The sequence below is a fragment of the Protomyctophum parallelum genome (genome assembly GCF_964188405.1).
Source record: "Protomyctophum parallelum genome assembly, chromosome: 7".
NCBI classification, from domain to species: domain Eukaryota; kingdom Metazoa; phylum Chordata; class Actinopteri; order Myctophiformes; family Myctophidae; genus Protomyctophum; species Protomyctophum parallelum.
Window position 1 is genome coordinate 42072380 of NC_139705.1, and position 25306 is coordinate 42097685.

The following is a 25306-nucleotide window of genomic DNA, read 5'->3' on the forward strand; positions in this document are numbered from 1 at the left end:
TGTGTGTGTGTGTGTGTGTGTGTGTGTGTGTGTGTGTGCGTTAGACAAATGGGGCAATGTAATGCACATTGTAAAGCGCTTTGAATAAAGGCGCTATATAAATGCACCATTTACTTAAATTTACACGTGTTACATTTATTGTATAATGTTGTGGAGCCAGTTTAACAGTGAGGAGCAGTGTGAAAGAAGCAGCAGCTGTAGTAAAGTCACCGTGAATCTGATAACGGGGGAGAAGATGACAGTGAAAAGTCAGTCTGCATGCATTTGCAAGATGAACAATCACTGGCTCAAGTGTAGAATAATTGTCATCTGACGACTCCAGCACCCTTGGCACAGCACGTGAAGGGCGATGGCGTTGCATTTTAGAGTGATTGAGTTCCACATGAATACCAATGGTCTATGATAAGCCACTCTGTTACGTGTCATTCCTGCGTAGAGTGTTCAATGTCTTTCCGTAGACTGCTCTCCTCCTGAGGAGGACAGGGTTTATAAATAGGACAATGGTTAGTGTCCACAGAGAACGCCTTTTGAGTTGGCGATGGCAGTCTTCCATTATATTCCTATATGTTAAAGACATGCTGGTGCGCTCCTCTTCCCAGCGCCTACTATCGCGCCTCAGTGCTCCCGAAGTGTGTCACCCTGCACACTTCACGCTGGCAACAGTTCAACTTTTGAAAAGGAGCGTCGGTCATTTGATGCTCCTGATTGTGTGTGCCGCCCGACGTTGAATCATTAAGGCAATGATGAGAAGTCCATGTTTATGTTCAGAATCAGTGTTGTTACTTCCATAATACACACTAGGCATACATGGGAGAAAAATAATGTTCTCCCATGTGCTAATAACGCAGACTACAGGACGTTTGAGAAAAAGCAGGGTGGCAACGGGGTGGCATTTTATTAGCTTAATGACAAGATGGCTGCCATGTGAATATGGTCAATGGTGGACAGGTTCAAACCAGGGTGGCAGTCAGACAGATATTTTGTGAAGCCACTAAGGAAATCGGGACATCCTGAAAGTTCATATAATGGCCTGTTGTGGCGCTGTCATTGGGCCCAAAAAAAACCATAGCCCCACAGAGGTCCATGTATTTGGGCCCAACTTCACCTATACTGTATTACCTTAATAAGCATGGTCATGAATACTTTACAATTTACAATTTAGGCATTTAGCAGACGCTCTTAATCCAGAGCGACTTACATTAAGAAAGAACTTTCTGCTTCCAGTCACTAGTTTAAAGTCTCATTTCTCATGTCATAATATTCTTTTTGGAAAATTATGGTCCCATTTATTAAAATAATTACCATAAAGTCGTGTATGTTCTGAGGGGCGTGGCTACCGTTACAGTCTATGATCGGGAGCCACCCCCCGTTCAAGTCAAAATAAAAACCAACTAAGAAGAAGGGGGGACGTCCCGCCTCGTTGTCTGGGCCAGCCAATGGGCCAGCTGGGCCCAAACGGATCTAGAAAGATGGCGATTTACAATACAAGGACTGACTGGCTTCATCTTACGTCCACATCAGACCCGGCGAACGCTTTGTCCATATTTTTTTACAGTCTATGGTTCAAACAGAGCGGGCATCACCCTGCATGCGAGCGCTATGGACATGATATCTAAAGCACTCCTCAGCTCAAAAGGCATTCTCTGTGGACAGTATCTTACAATAACTGCAAGGAATCACACTCCGTAATCCAGTCCGTAATCCAGTTAACTCGAGAACCGTCCGACCAACCGACCTCAAACTCGGTACACGCGTCACCATGCCCGGCACCGAGTCGGGAGGATAGATGGAACTGCCAAAAAAGCTCTGGTCATGGCCCTAATGAGCCAATTGATTGCCATGGCAACCCCCGCCTGAGCTTTATTTGGCAAATTCTGTAAACCTGTCGAATTACCCACACCTGCCATTCGATTACCAAGTCAGTCCACGTTTCACAGTCATGTTGCACTCTTGGGACACTCCACACATTCCCCACAGGCATTTACTAATTACGACTGCACAAGGACTTCACAGAACCACTCAAGTGTTCACGACAGTGAGCGTTATTGGTCACTAAGGGTCTCTGTAACACAGGAGAGTGGTCCAGGGTTCTGACTGCTGTTTGTCACTGTCAGCTGACGTCGTGCTGGTAGTTGTGTTGATGTTGTGTAGTTGTGTTGAGGAGCTGTCCAGGGTCCTGACTGCAGTCTCAGACCTCTTTAGCTCCAGGGCGTCGGCGTCGTTAGGTCTGCACATAGATCGGATGGGTGGCGGCTTCAATTATTGGCATTTCCCGCGTCAACAATAGATGTGTGGATTATGGCGTGGTCAGCCCTGTTCTCTCAGAGAACCACTGGTACGGCGATCGATAACCTTAGTAATTGCCATTGGCGTAGTGCTGCCGTGCTGTGAGTGAGAGGATCTCATGCTACCAGTGCAGCATACGGAAAGCTGATTTGTACTTAGTTGTGTGTCGACAATAGCCGATCTACAAGCTCAGAATGTGCCACACTGCGACGCATTCTGAGCTTGTAGATCGGCTATTTTGGATGCATGACGACGGCAACACATAACCAAGTATAAGCGAGGCTTAAAGGGATATTTCACTTTTCAGATTTAGGTGAAATATGGATCAAATCTGGAGTAATATATATATATATATTTTTTGTTACATAAGTTGGCGCTTATAAGCTTATAAGCTTATAAATGCAGGGCAAAAGTTTTTTCCTTCCCCTCTAGGGAGTGCGTATACAAAGTTTGACGGAGATCGGTGCAGTAACAGGTAAAAACACAAATCTGCACTCTTCGTGATTATTCGATCAATCAAAAAGTAATTGATAGAATAATCAGTGTTGAAAATAGTTACAGCCCTACTTTCTTGAGTTCTGTTATGGAGGACTGCCGTGGGGACTGGTAATATTTTTCTGTGTCCAACGGTGGAGCCTGGCTCTGCACTGGCACATGCCAGCACCACATGCCAGCTGCCAGACCCCATTTTACAGGCAGCGCTGCCAGCTTTCTACTTTATGAAAGAGCTATCGGTGACGGAGGATGAAAGAACCTCTCAAACATCCACAGCAGGATTTTGTTTATGGTGGCGTTTCAAGTATGTTTGTGCTCTTTCCCCCCCCTTTTTTTCATTATTTCTTGCTGACACAGTGTATCTATAGTACTGGAGCAGCTGTTGAGCTGATCTGTCGACTTCCTTTAAAAGCAAGTTGACAGAACTTGAGAGAAGAGCATGAGGTGGAAAGATAATATCCTGGAACGTAAACTAAAAGAACGAGAAGGACGGATGAGAAGCGCCCGACAGCAGGCAGTGCTGTGATGTGAGGAGGAGGATAAAACCGCTACAACATAAGTCCTAACACTATGTACCAGAGCTAGTATTCGGGATGTGCTTTTGCCCTGGGGCGGCGGTGGCTCAGGGGTAGTAGAGTGGCTGGATGGTAATCGCAAGGTTGCGGGTACGAACCTGGGCTCCCCCAGAGTTGGTGTCAAAGTGTCCTTGAGCAAGAGTCAAGTATGAATGTGTCTGTTAATGGGTGAATGTAATGCACAATCTATGGATAAAGACGCTATATAAATGCACCATTTACCATTTACCCTGGGGCTATGCTGTAAGGCTGTTTGTATGCTTGATTCTGACCTAGGGTACAGCAGCAGCAGTGGGAGGGAACACACAGACAGGAATTAATTGGAATTAATTAAAATTTGGGAGGAAAAAGGGGGGAAACATAATTGGCTGCTCTAAAAATGTAAGCATTAGAATGTTGGAAAAAAGCGCAGTGGTCGAAATTACCCTCAAGAAGCGAACTTCTTAATGATCATTATCACCTCAGGCCAATTATTATTATTAAACTTTTTGAAGTTACAGTTGGAGTTGGGATCCTAACGATTGTAACGATTCTGGTTCCTTAATTAAAGGCAGAGTATCACGTTGGCATCTACTTTGTCTCAGTTTAATTATGACAAAGTTCTGGAAACATTAGCCAATGCAACTATACAGCTCTTCAGTGCTTTGTGAAGTAGTTGTTGGCTAGTGGCCAGTACTCAGAGAAATCCCTCCCACCGTGTCGGAGAGGGACGATCCAAAACACTGTGTCATGGTGAGTATCTACCCTACGTCATCCCATAGAAACGCATTGAAAAAGGCTGTGGGGATTTCACTATTTTACCCTTATAATAAAGTAAATTAAATAACTTTATTGAGTAACATGACCAACGACATGTCTGCTATACACTCGCTATTTTTTGTAAATTATCCGCCCGCCATTTGTTTCGTATCGATAGGGAAACAGAGCTTGTACTGGCTTGGGGGGCGTGTCTATCACACCGAGTTGCTCCAGGCTGTTTCAGCCAGCGGGCCGCGGCAGATCAGCCAGCCCAGTGCTCAGTGGTGTCCTCTGGGAGTAACTAGTGAGATGACCTGGTGTCCTCCCTATCCATCCACCTCCCTATTTTTGAGTGGTACAACCACTCCAAGGAACAGCAATGTCCGTGTCAACCGTGTGTTCATGTGTTCATTTGTTTGTTTGTTTGTTTGTTTGTGTGTGACTATGAGCACCAGTACCAATGAGTACCAAAAGTGGCGCTGGTGTGCCAGAAACAGAGAGAGAGAGATAGTGCTGCACTGTTGCCTGCTAATGAGAGAGAGAGAGAGGGGGGGGGGGGGGGGGGGGATTTGCACCACTCAGTTCACACAGGTGTGATTTGTTGTGTTCTGTCTGGCTGGACCAACAGTGACACTACATTTGTTTAATAGTTGTCAGGACAGGTAGACTATAGCCTATATATATGTTGTTGTTTTTTTTGTGGTGCAACCACTCCAAGGAACAGCAATGTCCGTGTTAACCTACCTATGTGACTGTGTGACTATTTGACTATAAGTACCAGTAGGGGCGCTGAGAGAGAGAGTGAGAGAGAGGGGGGGGGAGGGGGGTGGTTGCACCACTCAGTTGAGTTGCACTCAGGGGAGTTGCACCACTCAGTTCACACGGGTGTGATTTTTTTGAATGAAATAAGAGCTGGCGAAAGAAAAACGTACGCCCTGTTCAGCACCGTCTGCAGGGACAGTCTGATTTGTGACACGGCGACAGTCGAGGGTGGCGCCGGCACAGTGTTCTGTCTGCTGCTTGACGAAAAGCAGAAACCATACCATAGTAGTGTTTTCTCCCCTCATAGTAGATAGTTTAATGTTCTCATTGTTCTGTATCCACCAAAGACGCAGTTCTTTAGGTCACTTCTTTGAGTATAGCTGATCGTTGCAGTGGCATAATATGCCGTGACATGAGCATGCCGTGAAAGGGTAACACGTTTGAGTTTGAGCCACGGTCCTCCGTGGGGACCCCCACGGCCACGGGAACTATCGCGGACCCCCGCGGAGTTGTGCATAAATGGAAATGCACAGGGGGCACACTTTATTTACATCACTGGCTATATTACTTTTATCCACAAGTTGTTCTTGCCTGTTTTTTCCAACCAGAGACCATATGATGATAATCATTATAAGTGTTATGTTGAATTGTTGATTTTCCTGATTATCTGAACATCAATTGATATACGGCCTAATAACACCGTCTCACCCAGAATATATTGACTGAGGCTGAGCTCTCATCGTTTGAAAATGGAGGACCCTGATGTAAACCAAGTCTTAGTGCTTTTTCTGGTTTTTGTATTGACCTTCTAACTGTACCCAATACCATTCTGTGAATAATATTTTCATTCAATCAAGCAATGACCTGTGACCTAAACATTGTCCATAGCAAAGGTGCATTGTGAAAGCTGAGCTGTGTTCACAGCTTGACGTCATCGAAATTGTGAAATTGCACCATCTAGTGGCTACTATACTTTGGAAGGTGTTAAGCTTGCAACTGTGCTTAAGTCTTATTTTTTCTAAATCGTTTTCTTAGGGGGTCTTTGATAGATATGCATCTTTTTTTTTTTTAAAGGAAATGTTCCTGCTCCCACCCTCTAATGGTCCGATTCCTTAATGGTTCACTGTTACAATTCCTATGTTAAAAAATTTAATAAAATCTGTATAATTTTGGACTTCAATAAAAACAAAAATCATTCACATTCAATCATACAATAGTATGTTATTGTTATATTGTAGTGGTTCTCTGGGATCCGGTTCCTTTGGTTTCCGGATCCCAACCCTAGTTACAGTAATGTATTCACTACTATTACTCCTTTCTTTTTCTCCCCATGTGTACTGTGTCCTCTCACCACAAGAATGAAATGAAGTGACGAACATGGACTATAAATCATGTGTGATGTAGCCTAACCATTCAGTGTCTTTTGTGGCCCCTGAGTTTTATGGTCCAAAGAATACTGCAAAGTGGGCTTCTTTTTGGTCTTGGGGTGGAATTTACTGCAGCCCGTGTTGAAGACCTCCTCAGGAATCACATGGCAGAGTGACTGTAAATCCATGATAGCCATGCATGGAGGCAGCCATCCATTAGGCTAATGGTTCCAACTGGGGCGTAAGGCGGTTTACAACTTAAACAAAGCAGCTGAAGAGCAATCCACTATCTCTATATACAATATACATCTCCTACTCAACTCAACTTTATTGTCACATCCTGAAGGTTTACAGTGGATGTAATTATTTGTCGTACGAGATCTGGATTAATACCTATTGATTGCCACCCATCATGCCCTCCCAGGTAGCAGACTCATTGCGGCGGCATTTAAAGTCGTGTCACTCCCGTGTGTAAATGTTGTGACTTGGGGTCAGCTATTAATAAATAAATTGTGTTTGGTAAATATATCTCCACTTTTCCACGAGCTTCAACATGGACGACAATCTCCCTACAATCTCCCTACTCCCACCTTGACAAGCACTTTTAGAATTGTAGGCTAGGCATTATATTTAGTTTGAAAATAGCCAAACTACTGCGATCGGCTATGTTTGCCTCTTTCTTACATAATATTTGCTAATTTGGCCAATTTGGTATTGAATATAGGTCATAAAGGTCCTTAAATTGTACACTATACGACTTTTGATTCCGCCGTGATGAGTCTGATACCCTGGAGGGCATGTGTTTAATATGGAATACATGAAATGTACAGTACAGTATGTAATAATATCAAAGCCATTCTAGGGCTGGAATCATACCCAGTATGTTAATGTAACATTTAAAAATGCGCAAAAATCTTATACAGTATGTGCCATCACGGTGGGCAATGGCAAAACAATAAAACTGAAGGTATGATCATAAACCTAGTCCTTGGGTTAGGGGGGGGGGGGGGGGAGTGAGTGGTTAAGGCACACACATGTACCACATAGGCTTCTGATACCGGATTCTAATCCTGGGCTGGGAGGTGAATGAATGATTGTATTATTTAAAACCGAGTGCTGTGATATTTTCCCAGTTTTTCATGTGTTTATGAGGTAACACTAACAGTACTTAATTAGACCCCTTGGTGTGGTTGTTATGTGCAATGATGTCTTCCCTTTGTATTTAGGGTTTCTTCCTGGAGGATGAAACCTTTGACAGTCAAACGTGCCAATGAAGAAAACTGTGATATACTGTATCACAATATCACCCTTTATCAGCTGTGGGTGCGGCTTCAGTTCAGGTGGATCACCCACCAGGCAAACCAGGCATACTTAATGAACTGGTTGGCATGTCCACATAAAAACAACATTTTAACAAATACTGTAATTGTACACTTTTTTGAAAAAAATCTTCCTCCTTATATTTTAATAATACCTGATGACCATGTTTTAGGGTTGAAAACAATCACGGCACTCCATCTTTAATTGTTGCAACAATGAAGACAGACTTCAGACACTGGTACAAAATGACCCTCAAGTGATTCCTGCCTGTCCTAGAACTCTGACCAAAACCCATCCCTGCTATATCGTCTGTTGGATGGAAACCTCATATTAAAATTCAAAAACAGCAAAAGCAGCAGATCTACAAGTTAAGAGCTTGTGGATCTGCTACTTTTGACACTGTTTGTGTGAAGCTGTAGTATGATCAAGTAGGTAATATGGAGTAAGGAGGTTTCTGCTATCTGGAGCCCCATGTAACAGCACATTGTTTTCTATTCATGAACCTATCTACCATCTGTTCTGACACTATCTGTACTGACAAGAACACATGGTAGTACATGTTGTTGCCTGGGTCACACTCACAGGTCGAAGCTGCAGGTCACTAGATACAATTAAGCTTATTACAAATTGGCTACGCTGCAGAAGCGCACATACTGTAAATAAGAGTTCTCTAAATGATAACTTCAGAAATTCATAACAGAAGACTGTTACTGCATGTCACTCACCGACTCTCTCTCTCTCTCTCTCTCTCTCTCTCTCTCTCTCGCTCACTACACTGTCGACTATCAATAAAGGCAAGAAAAGCCTGAAAAAATTACGTTAAAGGAATAAATAAACAAGCCTAGTCCTTAATCTCTCAAAGCCTACTGTATATGGCAGATCTACACGCCTCCCAACGCAACACATTGCGAGTTTGTAGATCTGGTTCAAATCAATGGTTCATGTGGTTAAAAGGCTTTTGTAGCTTAACCCATTTAGACCTGAGGACGATTCTAAATCCTTGTAGATCTGCTATTTTCCAATAGCTAAAGTATAACATAATGCTTAAAACACCAAAAGGGGTTTCCGTCCAGAATGGGTTAATGGACACCAAATGAACAATACGTCATTAGGGCTGTCACATTGTATGATTCATTGACAAATAACCTATATACACAGTATATACAAAGAAATGTATATTTCATAATTTTATACGTTAGTTAGTTAGTTTCATTCATTGTCCATGTGTGGAAATTTGTCTTCGGTCTCAACAACAGTAAAAAACAAACAGCTACAACAACACTAACAACACTTACACAATTATTTTTCATGGCAAAGAAATGCAGGACAACAGTGGCAAATACATGGTATCATTTAGTGCCTTAATGGCATTTGGGATTATCTTTTGGTACTTTGTACCGTCTACCAGAGGGAAGTATAGTTCGAACTCCCTGCAGAGTACTTTCAAAAGATATAGTGGAAATATCAGATCTACAAGCTCACGAGTCATGAGCTTGTAGATCTGCTATTTGAAAACATTTCAAAAATTCATTTGCATACATGGGAACAATTATTCTGAATAATTGCGATTATCTGAAATAATTTACCGATTGGAGGATTATGTAATAATTGTCCCAGCCCTATAATGCGTCATGCTGCAGCACATGGGCCTGCAGTAGTAGTGCAGTACAGTATATACTGTACATGACGACTGCTTTACTGTAGCTGCAGACTGGCCCACTGGTCCATTTTATGAGGCTCAATTAACATTGCTTTAGAGCCTCCGCCTCAGTCAGCCTGCTGGATTACTGAATGACATTTTGTTTAGTGCTCGCATGCATAATCCTTCATTTACTACAAAACCTCATTAACACATTTTGTCCTCCTTTTGTCTTCCAGGTCTGAATGTGACAGCTCCAGAATGGTGAGGTATGTACAACATTATTATTATCTTTTTTTTTAATACATGTTAATTTATATGTATACATGAATTTGATATATTATGTGCTCATTACAAACCACTTGGACATCACATTTCTGTTTATATACCGCATATCTATAGGTCAATCGATCAAACTAATGACATGTTGCACCACAGTGAAACATAACAAGTCGTTCCCTTCCTTGTTGATGGGACCTTGTTTTGTATCACTGTCTCAAACAGCCATGCAAACTCCCAGACTATTAATGCTCGTAGATAATGCAAGCAGTGCAAGAAGCTACCAGGATTTTCACGGGTAAGCTTCAGAAACATTAACCGAACAAAAAAGAAAACAAGATTTTCGGATGACTGTACTTAATATTAACGAAATATTAGTTTTTTGCGTAGACGTTGTCTTCAAGGGTTCCCAAACTTTTCAGGGCGCGAGCCCCCAAAAATATCCATATTTTAACTGGGGACCCCCGACCCTGACACGCACTTGGAATTGTAGGCATTGGATTTTGTTTGACTCGGTTACACAGATAAACATCGTGAAAATAGCCGAACAACAAGCTCACAGCGTCTCACACTTGGTATTAAAAGTCATTAAACTTCAACTTTAGAAATGTGCAGAGATACCCTGTATACACTTTTGTATGTTGATTTGTTTACTGTTGAGTGAGAAGTTCAACACAACGTTGCACAACAGTTTAAGTGCCAGAGACGTTAAGACGAGTTGAATCCAATTATGCATTTCTTTTTTATATATATATTTTTATATATATATATATATATATTTTTTTTTTAATCCATATTTAGAAAATTCCTCTAATCTGGTGTGCAGGTGATGACATGCACATTACATGCATAATATAATTACATTTTATTTCTTTTATCTTATTTTTTTAATGGGCTAATTGGCAACGAAAGCCAAAACTGGCGACCACCAGGTGGTGCTGAAAGAGTTTTAAGCTAATCATCCGGGACCACAAAATAGTTTGGGGACCACCCTGGGTGTCTCGCCCCCCAGTTTGGGAACCACTGGTTTAGTAAATGTGACCAGACCTGCGATCCTGATGAGGGCGGCAGGTCAGACTACTGTGGCGTCTACTGTTGCTTCTGGGAGTTGGTGATGAGTTTGTGTGTGTGGCTTGAAAGTCAAGGTCGTGACTCATGTGCCACTGTTCTGTCAGTTTGCTAATGGGTCTTTGTGGGCAGCCAGAGATTTATGAGGAATGTCTCTGCTGACGGAATTAAGACGTGGAGAGACTTAAAACCGAAATACAACGTGACAAGTGATGTCAAAACGTGGACAATACGGTATGCTGTTTAAATTTGACCATAACAAAATGTTACATTCCATTATTGTTTACCCTTTGTCCCCTCTATTTAGTCATTATGTCAATAATTAATTCCTCCCTGCACTGTTTGCCACTGCCGTTGTGCTGTACTGGCTCAGCTGCCAGTGAGGAGGCACCACCGTGAAGACCTAGCGCCTCCTTCTCCCGTTTAACATTCCCCATGAGAGTACATAATATCATCGCTGTCGGGCAGAGACCTCTTATCTCCATATTTAAACTTTCTGTGTTTTTTTTCGTAAATTAACACGCATACTGGCCTTCATTGTCAATGGCATAAATGTTTGTGTTGGGACAAATGCTCAAAACTGGCCATTCATTATCAATGGCATTCAATGTTTAGGACAATGTTTGTGTTAGGACAATGTTTGTGTTTACTTTACACACACCTTCAAAGCCCTCAAAAAAGCTACAAAGCTGGTTTCAACTAAAGATACAAGTGCGCTGTGTAGCACTAGCTTTGTATTTTTTGTGATCTGCCAGAATTAATGTAGCAGCATGACGGTTGATCTCATGGTTATCTCATCTTCTCAGGTAGTCAGGATGATAACAGTTTTAATGATGTCTCAGTTGAGTTACGCTGGCCTTTTATTTGATTGATATACCAGGCAATAAATGGAGTACTGTGCCGACCCATAGCATTTCCATGTGAACACGATAGGACTTACTGTATATGATATTCTGTGCTGGGTTTTAGTCCAGAGCACAAGTCATCTGTATAGTTGCAGCTGTTGCCTAGCAACATACCATATCAAACATTCCACTTAAAAAAAGAAAAACATGTGGCCTTTGTTTTCTCAGGCAGTTTTTCCCACAAAAACATCTCTGTCTGTGTCCTCCTTCTCAAGGTGATCATTATTATATAAGTCTGTCAGGCGTCCAAAACTCTTACTTTTCAGGATTCAGATTCAAAAGTAGCAGATCGACAAAAATCACACCTTGCTCCCAGGTTATAAACATCTATTGTGAACATCCGTGTGCATGTAAAACTCCATTATTCTCTACCATGGTCTCAATGGTAGGGGTGCAATACTTAATTTACACTTTACAATTCAGGCATTTAGCAGACGCTCTTAATCCAGAGCGATTTACAATAAGCAAGAACAAAAAGCATGGCAATACATCACATACATAAAAAGTAGTTATCATGAAACATGTGTAAGCTAAGAACGTAACAGTGGAATATCTATATAATATATTCTATTCTATAAAGTGCTATGACTACATAAAAATGCAATTCTAGTGCTGTCTACGTAACATGCTATAAGTCTGTATAAATGTCTACATAAAGTGCTATCTAATGGGGCTTAGATAGCTTAACCGAATTAATCAATGTAATCGATTCAAAAAATATATATAATAGATAATCGATAATTTAATAAAATCATTGATCATTTTCTTATAATCAATCCCTATTTCATAAAAATCAAAGTTTCAAAAACTTTAGATCTGCGATTTCCACAGATTATTTGCATGACACTATTGAGCGAAGTTGTTAATCTATTTGTTGAAACAGTATAATACCACGCTTCTCGATTATTCGATGAATCGATAGAATAAACGGTAAGAAATTAAGTGATACTGTAGTTGTGACCATCTGTGTTGGAGATAGGATGCGTATACAATCTGTCCGTATGGATGCTCCATCATTCTCTCTACCATGGCCTTAGAAGGAGCTTGTCGAGTCTAGACTAAGGTAGAGACAATGGTGTGTGTGATGGTGGATATTGTTGTGTTGTTCCCGGGTGTCCTGCATCCTCAGGCTGCCTCTTCTGATCCAACTGTCCCAGTAGTTGTGTGGTAAGACGAGGCCTGTAGCCCGGAGGTGTGCGCCAGTCCATGTCTTAGATCTCGGACTTGTCTGCCAAATGTCCCCACAAGTATAGTAGAAATGGTGGATTGTGAGGAAAATTAGGCGAAAGGGCCTTTCTGTGTGGAGTATGCATGTTCTCCCTGTGTCCCCTAGGGTAGGTACCCTCACAAAAACATGCAGTAATCCTGGTCTCTAAACTAGCCAGGGGAAAGGAACTGGTCGGAATAACGTGTTCATTCCGTGGTTTGTGTGTGTGTGTGTGTGTTACACTTTTTAAAACAATCTTAATTGACCAAAGTGCTGTATATAAAAAAGCAGAGCACCAGCATACAAAATTGATTTGCATGTGCAACCACATAGTCACAAGGCATACATAAATAAATAAAACATAAGCAAAACATAAGCATATAAGCAAAACATACACTCAAATGTGATTAAAATAAGGAAAAGAAGTGAGTCTTGATTAAAGCTTGATAGACTGAGCACTTCTAGGTTGTTCCAGTAGCAGCAGCAAACGAGGAAAGGCCATCCCTGCTTGTTAATCTAGTTTTGGCAACCACCAGGTTGTCAGGACTGCTGGTCAGCAGACCTCAGTGGCCTGTCTGGGGCATAACTAGGGTACACATGTCCAGTGAGATAAAGAGCCTGTTTTAAAGCTTGAGAGTCACTGGTCTTACGACCCCCTCCCACTGACCACAGAGAGCCGTTATTAGCCAGTACATTGATGCTGGCCGCTCTCTCCCCAGGCAGACACACAAGCGGACAGGTTTGTTAATAAGCATCCCATGCATTATGCATATTCAGTAGCATCTTTTTACAAAGTGAGCAGCCCAATTTGAGGCGAGCGGCGGGGCATCCACAGCGATGTCCCTGTACGAGGTTTCTGAACAGCAGAGGAGCGTAAAGCGCCTTTGTTGTAGCACAGGCTCTGATGCAACACTTCCACTCTCTCTAGGCTCACAGTCACCTACACGTTCTCACTGCTAATGTGTCACACACATGCTGCAAGTGAGGCCCGGGCTCTTTAATATTTAGTGTGTTACATAGTTAGATGGTTCTCCATATCATTAATAATGGAAAAGCCACTGATCTTAGCGTAGTACACTATAAATAACTATTCGGTGTGTCTGTGTGCATGCGTGCGTGCGTGCGCCAGTGTGTAGGCCAACATGAACGCTGAATGCTCTGTGTGTGCAAGTCAGCATTTCACTGTGTGTGTGACTGTGCATGCGTCCTTGCGTGCACAGCACACACACGGAGAAAGGGGGCCTGTCATCATCAGGGGGATTGGATCCATACACACACACTCCATGGCTAATGAGAGAGGAATAACAACATGGTGGTTAATTGGCCTGCATGTGGCTAATCACAATGGATGGCTTCATTCCGACGTGATTAGAACCCGGGTCAACCTCCTTGATTATGTCATAGTATGTCGTCTCTGCCGGGGGGAACCTCATGTATGTCCAAATCAGTTACTTTTCAGGGTTCAAATTCAAAAGTATCAAAAGTAGCAGATGAACAAGCTCGAAACGTGTTGCTTCGCGCAGTTTTTCGAGCTCGGGGGGGGGGGGGGGGGGGGGGGTTGACACACAGCTAAGGTCGTCAGGATCGGGAATATACAAAAGAACACAGACATTTGGATATACGTAAGTGGTTTCTGCCCGACAGCAACAATAATTTGATATGATGTGATAATATGTTCTCCAAAGGACCCTTCCCTAAACCCCACCCTAAAAATAGATTCAATTCAAATAGTTTAGCAACTGTTTCAAAGCAAAGCTGGGCAAGCTTCCGTCACCTCAGCTCAGAGCTATCAGTAAGATTTCATGCATGGCTGTGTTGTTGAACAGTCATATACAGTACACAGCTTAACTATGGGAAAGTTACACAAGTTAACTCACCCACCCAGGTGATGGCAATAATACTAATCACCATAGTCTTACCATGAATTACATGAAAACTCCTGACGGACGTTAAAGTTGATAGGGCCTTTCTGTGTGGAGTTTGCATGTTCTCCCCGTGTCCCCTAGAGTAGGTACCCTCACAAAAACATGCAGTAATCCTGGTCTCTAAAGTTTAGAGTCTAAACTACCTCCCCCTGGCCAGCCGGGGCGCCTGTGCATGCGTCCTTGCATGCAAGTGTGTGTGTGTGCACAGCACACACACGGAGAAAGGGGGCCTGTCATCATCATGGCTAATGAGAAAACTCCTGACGGACGTTAAAGTTGATTGAGTTGTATACCGTTTATCCCTCTTACATTTCCTCATATTATTTCTAGTTTATTGAAATAATGTCATGCACATTTTTTCCAGTACATGCCTACTGCAGGCCTTGTTGAATAGATTTAGAAAATTCATTTTGAAGCTCTTGCTACTGAAGTGATCGATTATTTATATGGAGAAATCCCGCCATAAACCCATTTTGAGGCGGGAACCCCTTTTGGTGTTTTAAACATTATGTTATAATTTAGCTATTGAAAAATAGCAGATCTACAAGCTCATAGCGCGCCACCGGGTGGCGCGATACGAGCTTGTAGGTCTGCTGTTTTTGAAAAATCGTGAAAATATTTATTTCAGAAAACTGGAGGATTTAGAAGATATTTTTTTTATTTCGAGGTCAGGCCTAAATGGGTTAACATGCATCTCAATAGGTGAGAAGCACCTTGGTCTGGCAGAGTGGACTGGGTTCTGCACAGCATCGTTGATCGTTCACCTGCCCAAACTAGCACACAGGTTGGCACAGAGGAACAGACACATTATGACAGTGTGTAAAGTTCACCTGCCCAGACTAGCACACAGGTTGGCACAGAGGAACAGACACATTATGACGGTGTGTAAAGTTCACGTGCCCAGACTAGCACACAGGTTGGCACAGAGGAACAGACACATTATGACAGTGTGTAAAGTTCACGTGCCCAGACTAGCACACAGGTTGGCACAGAGGAACAGACACATTATGACAGTGTGTAAAGTTCACCTGCCCAGACTAGCACACAGGTTGGCACAGAGGAACAGATACATTATGACGGGGTGTAAAGTTCACCTGCCCAGACTAGCACACAGGTTGGCACAGAGGAACAGACACATTATGACAGTGTGTAAAGTTCACGTGCCCAGACTAGCACACAGGTTGGCACAGAGGAACAGATACATTATGACGGGGTGTAAAGTTCACCTGCCCAGACTAGCACACAGGTTGGCACAGAGGAACAGACACATTATGACGGGGTGTAAAGTTCACCTGCCCAGACTAGCACACAGGTTGGCACAGAGGAACAGACACATTATGACGGTGTGTAAAGTTCACCTGCCCAGACTAGCACACAGGTTGGCACAGAGGAACAGATACATTATGACGGGGTGTAAAGTTCACCTGCCCAGACTAGCACACAGGTTGGCACAGAGGAACAGACACATTATGACGGGGTGTAAAGTTCACCTGCCCAGACTAGCACACAGGTTGGCACAGAGGAACAGATACATTATGACGGGGTGTAAAGTTCACCTGCTGTGCCATGAGACAAGTACAAGAGTGTCTTGTTTTTTTTGTGACAACCACACATTATTTTTGCAATATACAAAACGCAAATGCTGTATCATACCGATATCGAGGATGACCGTCGGGGGGGTGAAGAATGCTGTGCTACGATCAGAGGTGTATTTATCATAAAGGCAAGGCAGGCAGCTGCCTCCCTAACTCCATTTGGAAAAACACCCTGGGGAAAAAAAGAAAGAAAAACACTAAGGCAGAACTATTAGTGGGCAGCGAATTGGCTCTTCGCCCGTTCCGCGTGGGGGGGGGGGGGGGGGGGGTGGGCTGCGTGGACCATCACCTGTACTCGCCTGGCAGGAACAATCTCTTTGTTTAGTGTTTCTGATTGTTCAACCACAAAATGCATTTGAAAAGTGGGACGCAAATGAAGTTAGTACAACGCTTTGTTCCCACTCTATTTAAGCAAAGTGGCATTACTTCCAATGCAATATTGAAATGAGTCACTAATTTGTGCAGGACATCACGTTTGCCTTATCTGTAATGCTGCATAGGCCTACTCTGTTTTCTTTTTAGAATAACAAAACATACATTGATTATACTTCATTAACGTTTTTCAGTTGTTGTTTTTTTTGCCCCCCCGCTGACCCCCCACGGGTGGTCTGCGAATTTTTCGCCTCCCTAAAATGTATTTCCTGCATACGTCACTGGCTACGATTATATGTTTGTTTCTGTGTGATGGAACCTGAAGAAGGCAGTCTAGTCTGTCCGAAATGTTGGTGTATTTCCAGTCTCTGTGTCCACAATGAACTTTTGATTCATTCTTTCGTGTTTGATCCATTGGCTGGCACCTCAAGGACTGGTCTGCTGTGTAGCTTTGGTAACTGGGTTTCTGTGTGGTGTCATTCTTTAGGGTGTAGCTAGTCTTACATAGCCAAGAGACGATCAGAGATCTCTGCCTGTACTGATACCGTACATCTGAGGAAATCTAAATTCAAATGGGCTTGAAATCAGAGAGAAAACCAGCAGTAACAAACCTACGCCAGCTGCTTTGAAAACCATTCCAGACCCCGTCCCACATGAAGGAATGGATCTAAATCCTTGTGAAGCTGTTATGTTTTAAAATTTCCAAATAGTTTCCATCCAGTTAGCCCATTTATTGAATTTAGATGTCGACACACACTTATCAGTTGACGGAGATCTCCTGATCATCTGACTGTACGTGAGACTAGATCGGCTGTAAACGTTTTTACGGGAGCTCTTGTACGTGGTAATGGCTGGAAGTTGGAGTTTTACCTGCGTTGTGTTTTTTTTGAGGGCCGGGGAGAGGAGTCTGATTGAAAATTTCATCGCGACAATTTACAGTGTGGCCATGGCCGCTTCTGAGCAGCCAGCGCACAATTTACTGCTCCAGTTTATCCCATTAAAACCGGGAAAGCACCTGTGTCATTTTAGCATATGCTGTTCAAAAATAGCAGATGTACAAGCTCACAGCGTTTTACTTCGTCCACGCTGCAAGCTTGTACATCTTCTATTTTGGATTTTTTTTCTTCTTTTTTTAATCTTGAAAGTGTGAGAACTACTGCTTTAGAAGGCATTTGTAGAATCGGCCTCAGCAGCTCTTAATAGGTTATACCGCTGTGCTTTTTCTGTGGTCTGGTGTGACTTTGTGAGGGGATTGTTCATAGAGCTGCAGCAGTGGAAGCTCAGTGGTATTCTGTCCTGGCTGGCTGGAGGCTGGCTGGATGGATGTGGAGCCTTTATTTCCCTGTAATTCTCCGCAGGGAGATGGTGAACGGGAGAGGGAGAGATAGAGTGGGATTATAAAACCAGACCCAGTATTATAGCAACGACAAAGAGTGAAAAGAACAAAGCTTGGCCGTGTTCTGGCTGTGGAGGTCAATTTGCTATGTGGAAGTCGCTGTAAAAACAGTCCAGTTCAGTTCAGTTCAAACTGAAATTAGATCAAGCGTGCTGTTTTTTTTCCACAACTGAATTATCCCTTTTAGACTTGTTTCAACCTGTACATTGTTATACCTTTCAATCTGGGAGTTAACTCTGTGTCTCTTGTTGCTATACATTGTAGAAAGAATAAAGTAAAAAAATGTAGCATGCCTTGGTCTCATCCCTTTGTTTGTATCAAATTTGTCACCCATTTGTACCAAAGAGAGTACACTGTACCACCTGCACCCGTGACCCTTATGTGCAGAATGTCCACGGAAACCCCAACTGTATACATTTACATATATGATAATAACCATCTGTATTCATGAAAAACCATCCATGCAAAAACAATCCATCATTGAAGCCCCTTGCATACTACAGATCAGTATCCAATAGGCCTCTGCTTAGCCAATTAAAACCGTTTTTAGATTTTTGTGTTGACTTTTCTTTGAAAAATGTTGATTAATTTTGAATGATGAAATGGTTTGAGAACTACTGCTTTAGAAGGCATTGGTAGAATGGGCCCCAGGTCTTAATGGGTTAGAGAAGTCTACTTCCCTGAATACCCATGAAGCATAGGCCTATAGCCCAGCATCTCATGACCAGAAACATCAAAGTGTCTGGCTACAGGAGAGGAGACCTTTCATCTTTTTTTCTAATGCTCCTCTTCTGCTCAATGATGGATTCTCAATTCGCTTTTTGTCCAACCCACATACAGTACACACATACACAAGTTCGAACCAGGACAGTTTCAATGGTGTCTTTTTTTTTAAGGATGTGAGAGTAAACAGACTTGAAATAGCCTGAAAAGGAAGCATGCCTTTATAGTCGGTTAAGCAAAAAATACATTTGTATCCCAGAGGAAGATTTTGAGTGACATGATAATGACGTGTGTGTCCGTTTATGAGAAAGGAAATTATGACCAAAGAATTTAAAATGCATGTTTGTCAGTGAGGGTTGGTGAAAAAGATATATGGCTTTTCTAGCACCTAATCCTCTTCTTCTTAAACAACAAGTCTGTTGTCTTAACTTCTACTAAGTAAGTAAGTCAGATAGGCTTATTGTCTGTATCAGCTATGGTGCAGGAGTCTATCCCCGTTTCAATGTGCTAGACCCCTGGGAGATGCATTGCCGAGGTGGAGAGCAACAACTACCACACGGCGTCAAGCTGTGCTACTCATACACTGGGTTGGTGCCCGGGGTCGAACCCATGACCTTTCGGTCGAAAGGAGAGTGCTCTACCGACTGAGCTACACTTCTATACTTTTTACTTCTTTTTTTTTTAACGATTTTTCTTTGGCCCTTTTTGCCTTTATTGATAGGTTGAAAGTAGACTGACAGGAAATGGTAGAGAGATGGGGGGGGGGGCGGAAGACACGCCGCAAAGGCCGTCGGGATCGGGAGTTGAACCCGCGGCACACCGTCAGGCTGGCTCAGCAACCTACAGTAGGTGCCCGGTCTGTTGAGCTATAACCGTCCGGGCCAGCTACACTACAGTACACTACAATAAGTATTGTCAAGACACATTGGCATATGCCATCTAGTAATTGGAACCTTCCATTATCGCTTCTAAGCGATAAAGTCATTTCAGGGACAGATTGGTAAAGACACATCTGTTATGCAAGCACATTTTTAAGCTCTTATTTCAGATGGAAATTGTCCTGGGTCCAACGTTTTTACTTTTTGGGCAAGACTAAAAGGGAATTGAGAATTCTTCAGTGAGCATGAGAGAGCATCAGAAATGAGGATGACAGGTCCTGTATGCAGACTCCTTAATTCTCCTGCTCATGGAGTTGGGAGGCTACGCTTCATGGGTGTTGAGGAGGCTGTTAGGACTGAGGGAAGGAGATAAGGAGACACTTCTCTAACCCATTTTGACCTGAGATCAGATTCTAAAAATGTCTTCTACATCCTGACAGTTCTCTGAAAAAGCTGTTTCTATGTCAGTCGTTCTTCGATTTGTCTAAAATAGCAGACCTACAAGCTTGTAGCGCGCCACTCGGTGGTGCGCTATGAGCTTGTAGATCTGCTCATTTTCAATAGCTAAAGCATAACATAATGCTAACACCAAAATGGGTTCCCACCCAAAATGGGCTAAATAGAGACCTAGTGGATACTTACACTGAGTTTCTTCTGGGCTTCAATGATGGACTGCTTTTGTAAATAGATACTGTACAGATGGTTGTCATTGATGTATATCTGTATGCATTTTAGTTTGGATTTCGTGCACATGAGTTTACATAATATGTAGTGTACTGTACATGGATTTTCTTATTGTTATAGCGTGCTGTGCTATCAATCAATGGGGTATGCACAATGCACATGCATAAAGTCAATGGCAAATCGAGTGGCAAATCGAGTGGCAAAGTGAGTGGTAAAGTGAGTTTAACGTCGTTTAACATTGTTTAATACAATCAGATATGACTTTTCTGTTTGGATGTCTGGGCTGTCAAGGCCAGAAAGTAGTTTTTTGCCACTCAGTAGGCGTTCCTGCATAACTTCCGGGTTTGATGATGATGTCACGCGCATACCCTCTATTAGCTGATCTGGTTCTTGCGATATAAATTCAATTCAGAGGAGCTTTAAAGGCATCACGTGTCTTAATTGTTCTTACTACAGTACATTTTCTTCTTACTATTATTCAGATTCACTTTTGTGAAAAACTTACGCTCAGAAGTTCCAATACAATAAAAACATGATAATAAAAAAACCTGATAAAACACAAATTATTTCATGAAGTTGTTCACCCTCACACAGTGTGTCTCAGAAACACTAAAACGTCATTGCAGCTGAGCTGATGAGTCATTAGACTGAATCGGGCCTGAATCGGGATTCAGATCAAAGATTCGCGACGAGACGAAACTATTTTAAGCCCTGGTTTGTTCTTCGCCATAGGACTGTGGCAATTGGCCTGTCACATTTTGCATAATCATCATAATCATTTCCATGTTGATAAATGTCCATACAATGTTCATGCAAATAAGTAGAAATAAATAGCAAATCTACAAATGTACAATCTAGCAAGCTTGTGGATCAGCTATTTCCACTATTTCAACATTATTTGAAACTATTAAATGTCAGTAATTTCTTTGGTTTCTGCTCGACAGTGACAGTAATACACCTGGTACAGTACAGTATGTGGCTGTATGCGTGCGTACCAGGTGTTTATGCTCGTCTTTGATGTGTGACCACACACCATGTAAACACCATCTGTCATGTGACATTCACAATTTCACATGGATAGACGGACAGGAGCCGGTACTGGTGGACCACATTTCTGTCCAAAGTAAAACATATTGCACCTTTTTGCAGTAATCATTAATCAAAAATAACTTGTTCAATTGGAAAAATTACACAGTGTGAATTTAATTTAGTTGCTGTCAGGCAGAAACCTCTCATCTTAAATGGTGTTGGTGTTTTCATAAGTGAATTTGATCACGCAAAAACATCAAAAGTAGCAGATCCACAAGCTCGAAATGCAGCACGAAGCAATATATGAGGTTTCCACATGACAGAGACGATATATTATAGCATTAAACCATACATATCAATCGCTATGTTGTTACACATGCATTTGAAATGTCCAAGCCATCTTAGACGGCGGTCTTTGATTTCTGATCACATCTCGGCAGACAGTCTCCATGTAGAGTTCCTTGTTGGTTATTTTATTAAGCCAGAATATTCGACAGATCTTCCTCAGGCAGCCATTGTGGAAAGAGCTGACTTAGTTTGCTCATGTCGGACTTGGTTATTCGCCAGTACTCAGCCCCATACAGTAGAAGCGGCTTGACCAGGATGTTATACTCTACAAGCAGATCTTGGGTTTGAGGCTGTAGGTAGGTGTGTTAGGTTGTTATAGGCCTTCTAAAATGCACAATAATTGTGCACTGCGCTCACGAGATGCTTCACATCTCCAAATCTCCAGTGCATCTAATTCTGAACAAATTGATGTAATTAAAAGTTTTCTGTGGTTGGTTATTCCCTGTATAATGCGATTTTCAATAACAGGCTATGGCTTGAAATGTTAAGTGTGGGGTTTGGTGTCTCCACAGGCACTACGCTCATTTTGAGCATGAGAGAGAGTAAGAGAGAGAGAGAGAGAGATACACAGAGGGATACAATTATGTGAGAATGCTATGTGCATTGTGCATGCACCTCAGGGATTTTAACTCCAATCCTTGTTCCACAGATACCATTGTTTTAATAAAGATAGTTATAATTTGTATCTTTGTTACTTTTCAAGTGATAACTTAATTAAACACGTCTATTGTCAAACTCATTTATTTATGTTTCCAATTTTCAGTGAGTGCTTATCTGAAGACCAGATTTTTGGTTTTCAGATACCAGATTTGCAGACTGCAAGAAGAAACTTTCATGGTTAAGCCATTAAAACCGGGAAAGCGTGTAATTTTTGATTTTAGCTATATAACCAGTAAGACGCCCTGAGGGTGAGAAGCGAGGTCACGTGCACACATCTGCCTGGTCGACGGCAGACTGCTGGGCTGGTGCTTTGGCATGGGGGGGGTCAGATCAACATGATGTGATGTCACGAGGCGTGATGTCATGAGGCGTGATGGAACCATATATTGGTAAATGGTGCATTTATAGTAAATGGTGCATTTTTATAGCGGCGCTTTACATAGATTGTGCATTACATTCACCCAATCACACACACATTGATACACTGATGGTGGCGGAAACCGCAGTTAGGGGTTCAGTGTCTTGCTCAAGGAGACTTCGACACTAACTCTGGGGGAGCCCGAGTTCGAACTGGCAACCTTGCAGTTACCATCCAGCCACTCTACCCCTGAGCCACTGCCGCCCTACGAGATTATACGTTTTTCAGGAAATAAAGTCATAGGATTTAGAACAGTGGTTTTTCAAAAACAATTGACAAACAAAATCATCATTTGGGTGTCCTTGACACAAAATGGTTTGAGAACTAGAGATTTAGAAGGAGTTTTAATGGGTTAATCTAAAAAAAAACAAAAAAAAACACTATTTTGGTAGCAGTGACAAGGGTTTTAAGCGCAGTGCTGTGCTGTGCTCACTGCACTTGACACCTTGCATGGTCTGTGTGACGTGCGGCGTCAGGGGGCTGTCGGCGCCGTGTCGGGGGGGTTTGTCAGCGTGCTCGGGCTCACCGCGTCTGTCCGCAGGGAGGAGAGTTTCACAGCGCCGTGCCTCAGGGCCAATCTGAGACCCTGTCTCTCACCCCGGCCCTGCGCACCTCCGCTGGGACGGTGCTGTGAGCCTGTCGCTTCCACTCTCTCCTACTCTGTCCAATGTCCATCTCCCGTTGCTATGGAGAGTGATGTTCAGCTGTGATAGCCGGAGGGGAGCCGACTCGGTGTGTTTGTCCTTGAGTGTTCCCTGTGGGCCCGGTTGCCGACATCACCAACCAAACTGGATTTCATTTCTTTTTTCACACAAACGCTGTTCTGAATGATAACTCTCCCTCTCCAAGTGAATATGATGACAAACTTGTGATAGCTTCTTGTGTCAAGTGTGCAGCCCCTGAAACAAAGCAGAAAATGGATATGGCAGGTTTTAAAAAGGCCTAACGACATGTAGAGAATTCCGAGCTTGTGGATCTGGTATTTTCAATTGATATTGATAAAGTTGAAAACTTTTCGGGTGTTTTTCGGGAGCGTGTACGGCTAAGGTTTTTATGATGCCCTCTTACCTAAACCCTAAACCTAAGCCTTAACTCTTAGGTAAGTGGGGAACAATTAGGGATGACCCCATTACTTCTACATTGTTGTACTGCACTGCATGTTTATGAAGTGAGTCGGACTAACTAATGGAAGACTGGAAGAGAATTCACACTTATTTCATGGTTCACAGCTCCCAGCTTGGGCAGCAGCGCAGCTGAGAGATTAGCATTTTTTAATTCATTATTCATTATGTCGAAACAGCAGCAAATGGCAGCAGCCATGATCCCATTACCCATTGCTATTAATAAGGGCCTCTTGCGTTTGGGGTTAAGATATAAGAGCCGGTTTAGGTAAAGTATATGGGGATCTTTCATTTAAACAGCAAATTATCTTTTAAAAACGAATTGAAGACAAAATCTAATCACGTGGAATATACCGCTTGGAATTATGTCCTTAATTGAATGTGTGGAGAAGGATTTTGAAGTCGATACGGTATTTGATGGGGAGCCAGTGGAGTTGGTGTAAAACAGGGGTGATGTGACTGATGACAGGGGTTCTGGTGACGATACGGGCAGCAGCATTTTGGACTAGTTGGAGTTTATGGAGGAGTTTGTGGGGGAGACCAAAGAGAAGGGAATTACAGTAGTCCAGGTGGGAAGTGACAAGAGAGTGAACCAGGATAGCGGCACTGTGGGGAGTTAGGGAGGGGCGGAGGCGGTTGATGTTTCTGAGGTGGAAGTAGGCGGATCGGATGGTGGTGTTGATGTGGGTGTGGAATGAAAGGGTACTGTCGAGGACGACACCCAGACTCTTAACCTGAGGGGAGGGGGAAACCGAGGAGTTGTCAATGGTGAGAGTGAAACTGGGTTGCTTGGTGAGTGTGGATTTGGAACCAATGAGGACTACCTCGGTTTTATCACTGTTGAGTTTGAAGAAATTGGAGGTGAACCAGGACTTGATTTCCTGCAAACAGGTACAGAGGGAGGAGGGTGGGAAGGTGGAAGAGGGTTTGGAGGAGACGTAGAGCTGGGTGTCGTCCGCGTAACAGTGGAAAAGGATGTTGTATTTGCGGAAAATCTGTCCAAGGGGGAGGAGATAAATGATAAATAAGATAGGGCCAAGTACAGAGCCCTGGGGGACACCGGAGGAGATGGGGGAGGGATGGGAAGTGAATGATTTGAGCTGAATGAACTGAGTACGGCCAGAGAGGTATGAGTGAAACCAGTCTAGGGGTGTGTCGGATATACCAATGGATGCTAGTCGCTCGAGGAGGGTGGAGTGTGAAATGGTGTCAAAAGCTGCGCTCAGATCCAGGAGGATAAGGATGGATACTAGTCCAGAGTCAGCAGCAATCAGGAGGTCATTGGTGATTTTGAGGAGGGCTGTTTCTGTGCTGTGACGGGGGCGAAAACCGGACTGGAACTGTTCATAGAGGTTATTGTTGGTGAGGTGAGCTTGGATCTGTGAAGCAACTGTTTTTTCCAGAATTTTTGCAAGGAATGGCAGGTTGGAGATGGGGCGTAGGTTATTGAAGATGTTGGGGTCTAGACAGGGGCGGCCTTAGGAATCTGGAGGCCCGTTTCAAGACCAAATATGAG

General features: G+C 42.9%; 1 protein-coding gene across 3 annotated transcripts in view; it reads left to right on the plus strand.

Moving 5' to 3' along the window:
- Positions 1-25306, plus strand: part of LOC310862237 (IQ motif and SEC7 domain-containing protein 1-like) — a gene marked incomplete at its 3' end in the record, with an annotated part of 207144 nt that overhangs the window by 30688 nt on the left and 151150 nt on the right. For all 3 annotated transcript variants that reach the window (XM_083770038.1, XM_083770037.1, XM_083770032.1), the window contains exon 2: positions 9422-9451. In XM_083770038.1, the coding sequence (XP_083626164.1) occupies positions 9422-9451 (30 nt within the window). The remainder of the gene's footprint in view (positions 1-9421; positions 9452-25306) is intronic.